Source organism: Dipodomys ordii, unplaced genomic scaffold (genome assembly GCF_000151885.1).
Source record: "Dipodomys ordii isolate 6190 unplaced genomic scaffold, Dord_2.0 Scaffold6, whole genome shotgun sequence".
NCBI classification, from domain to species: domain Eukaryota; kingdom Metazoa; phylum Chordata; class Mammalia; order Rodentia; family Heteromyidae; genus Dipodomys; species Dipodomys ordii.
Window position 1 is genome coordinate 8,859,451 of NW_012267222.1, and position 1,044 is coordinate 8,860,494.

Sequence of the window (1,044 nt, forward strand, 5' to 3'; positions counted from 1 at the left end):
TTTCTTGTGACAAGTTTTGCTTTTCCCTGGTTTTGGGACTCCCAACACATTTTCTCCTCTGGAAGAATACTGACTGGGATACATGTTATGAAGTGTATTGGGTCAGATAAGTTCTCATTTGTACTTAACTTCACAATTGGAATATAGCAATGTTAATTTTCATTCATTAGCTTGATAAAGTTTATATAATCATCTCCAAACATCATTGCTTTTAGCCTGTTGATACTTACTTGCTAAAATGTATGAAAAATGGATAGCATAATTTTTATATAGTTGTTTTCTTCATTTTTTAAAATAAAAGGAAATGGGAGGGGATAAAGCAGGGATTACTGCTGAACCCTGATGATTAGAGGTAAGTGGATGTTTAATCTCAGTTACTTGGTTTTTGTTATTGTCTTTGTGAATATTTGAGAGTAAATAGAAACTTTTTAGTTGTGTATAATGTGTATATAATCTGAGATACTGACTCGAGGTTTTTCCTTCCTTTATTCTGAATACTAGGTACGTTCTATGGATGAACTAAATCATGATTTTCAAGCACTTGCTCTGGAGGGAAGAGCTATGGGAGAGGTAAGCTAGCTGATGTGTCAGAAAAGTGGGTCTGTTTTCAGGGAAGTTTGGTTGGAGTTGTCTTTCATCAGATGTGTCCGAAACCTAGTCTCCAGAAGTATGTGTTTGCTTTCCTTTGTTGCCTTTCTCACAATTCCCATTCGGGAATGTTGCTGTAACTGCTGTCACTATAGGAAGAATACTAACTTCAGCCTAATGGCTTAAAAATGAAACAAACCAATGAAAATATGAGCACAAATGACTGAATATTATGTGTTAGTAAGTCAACTATAATTAAGGCATTAAAATTTAAAAATTAAAAGTTTGTATGCATCAAATATTTCTATTTCAATGGCTAGGTTCTTTAGCAGTTGGAAAAGGGAGTCTTTTTTTTTTTTTTGGTCTGGTTGTGGGGCCTGAACTCTGGGCCTGGGCACTGTCCCTCAGCTCTTCAGCTCAAGGCTAGTGCTCTACCACTTGAGCCACAGCGCCACT

The 1,044-nt window shown here is 36.1% G+C and overlaps 1 protein-coding gene across 7 annotated transcripts in view; it reads left to right on the forward strand.

Moving 5' to 3' along the window:
• Positions 1-490: 490 nt before the first annotated feature.
• The window catches only part of Pum1 (pumilio RNA-binding family member 1), a 92,949-nt gene continuing 92,395 nt past the window's right edge, over positions 491-1,044 (forward strand). For all 7 annotated transcript variants that reach the window (XM_013034339.1, XM_013034357.1, XM_013034372.1 and 4 more), the window contains exon 1: positions 491-570. In XM_013034339.1, the coding sequence (XP_012889793.1) occupies positions 511-570 (60 nt within the window). In that variant the 5' untranslated portion in view covers positions 491-510. The remainder of the gene's footprint in view (positions 571-1,044) is intronic.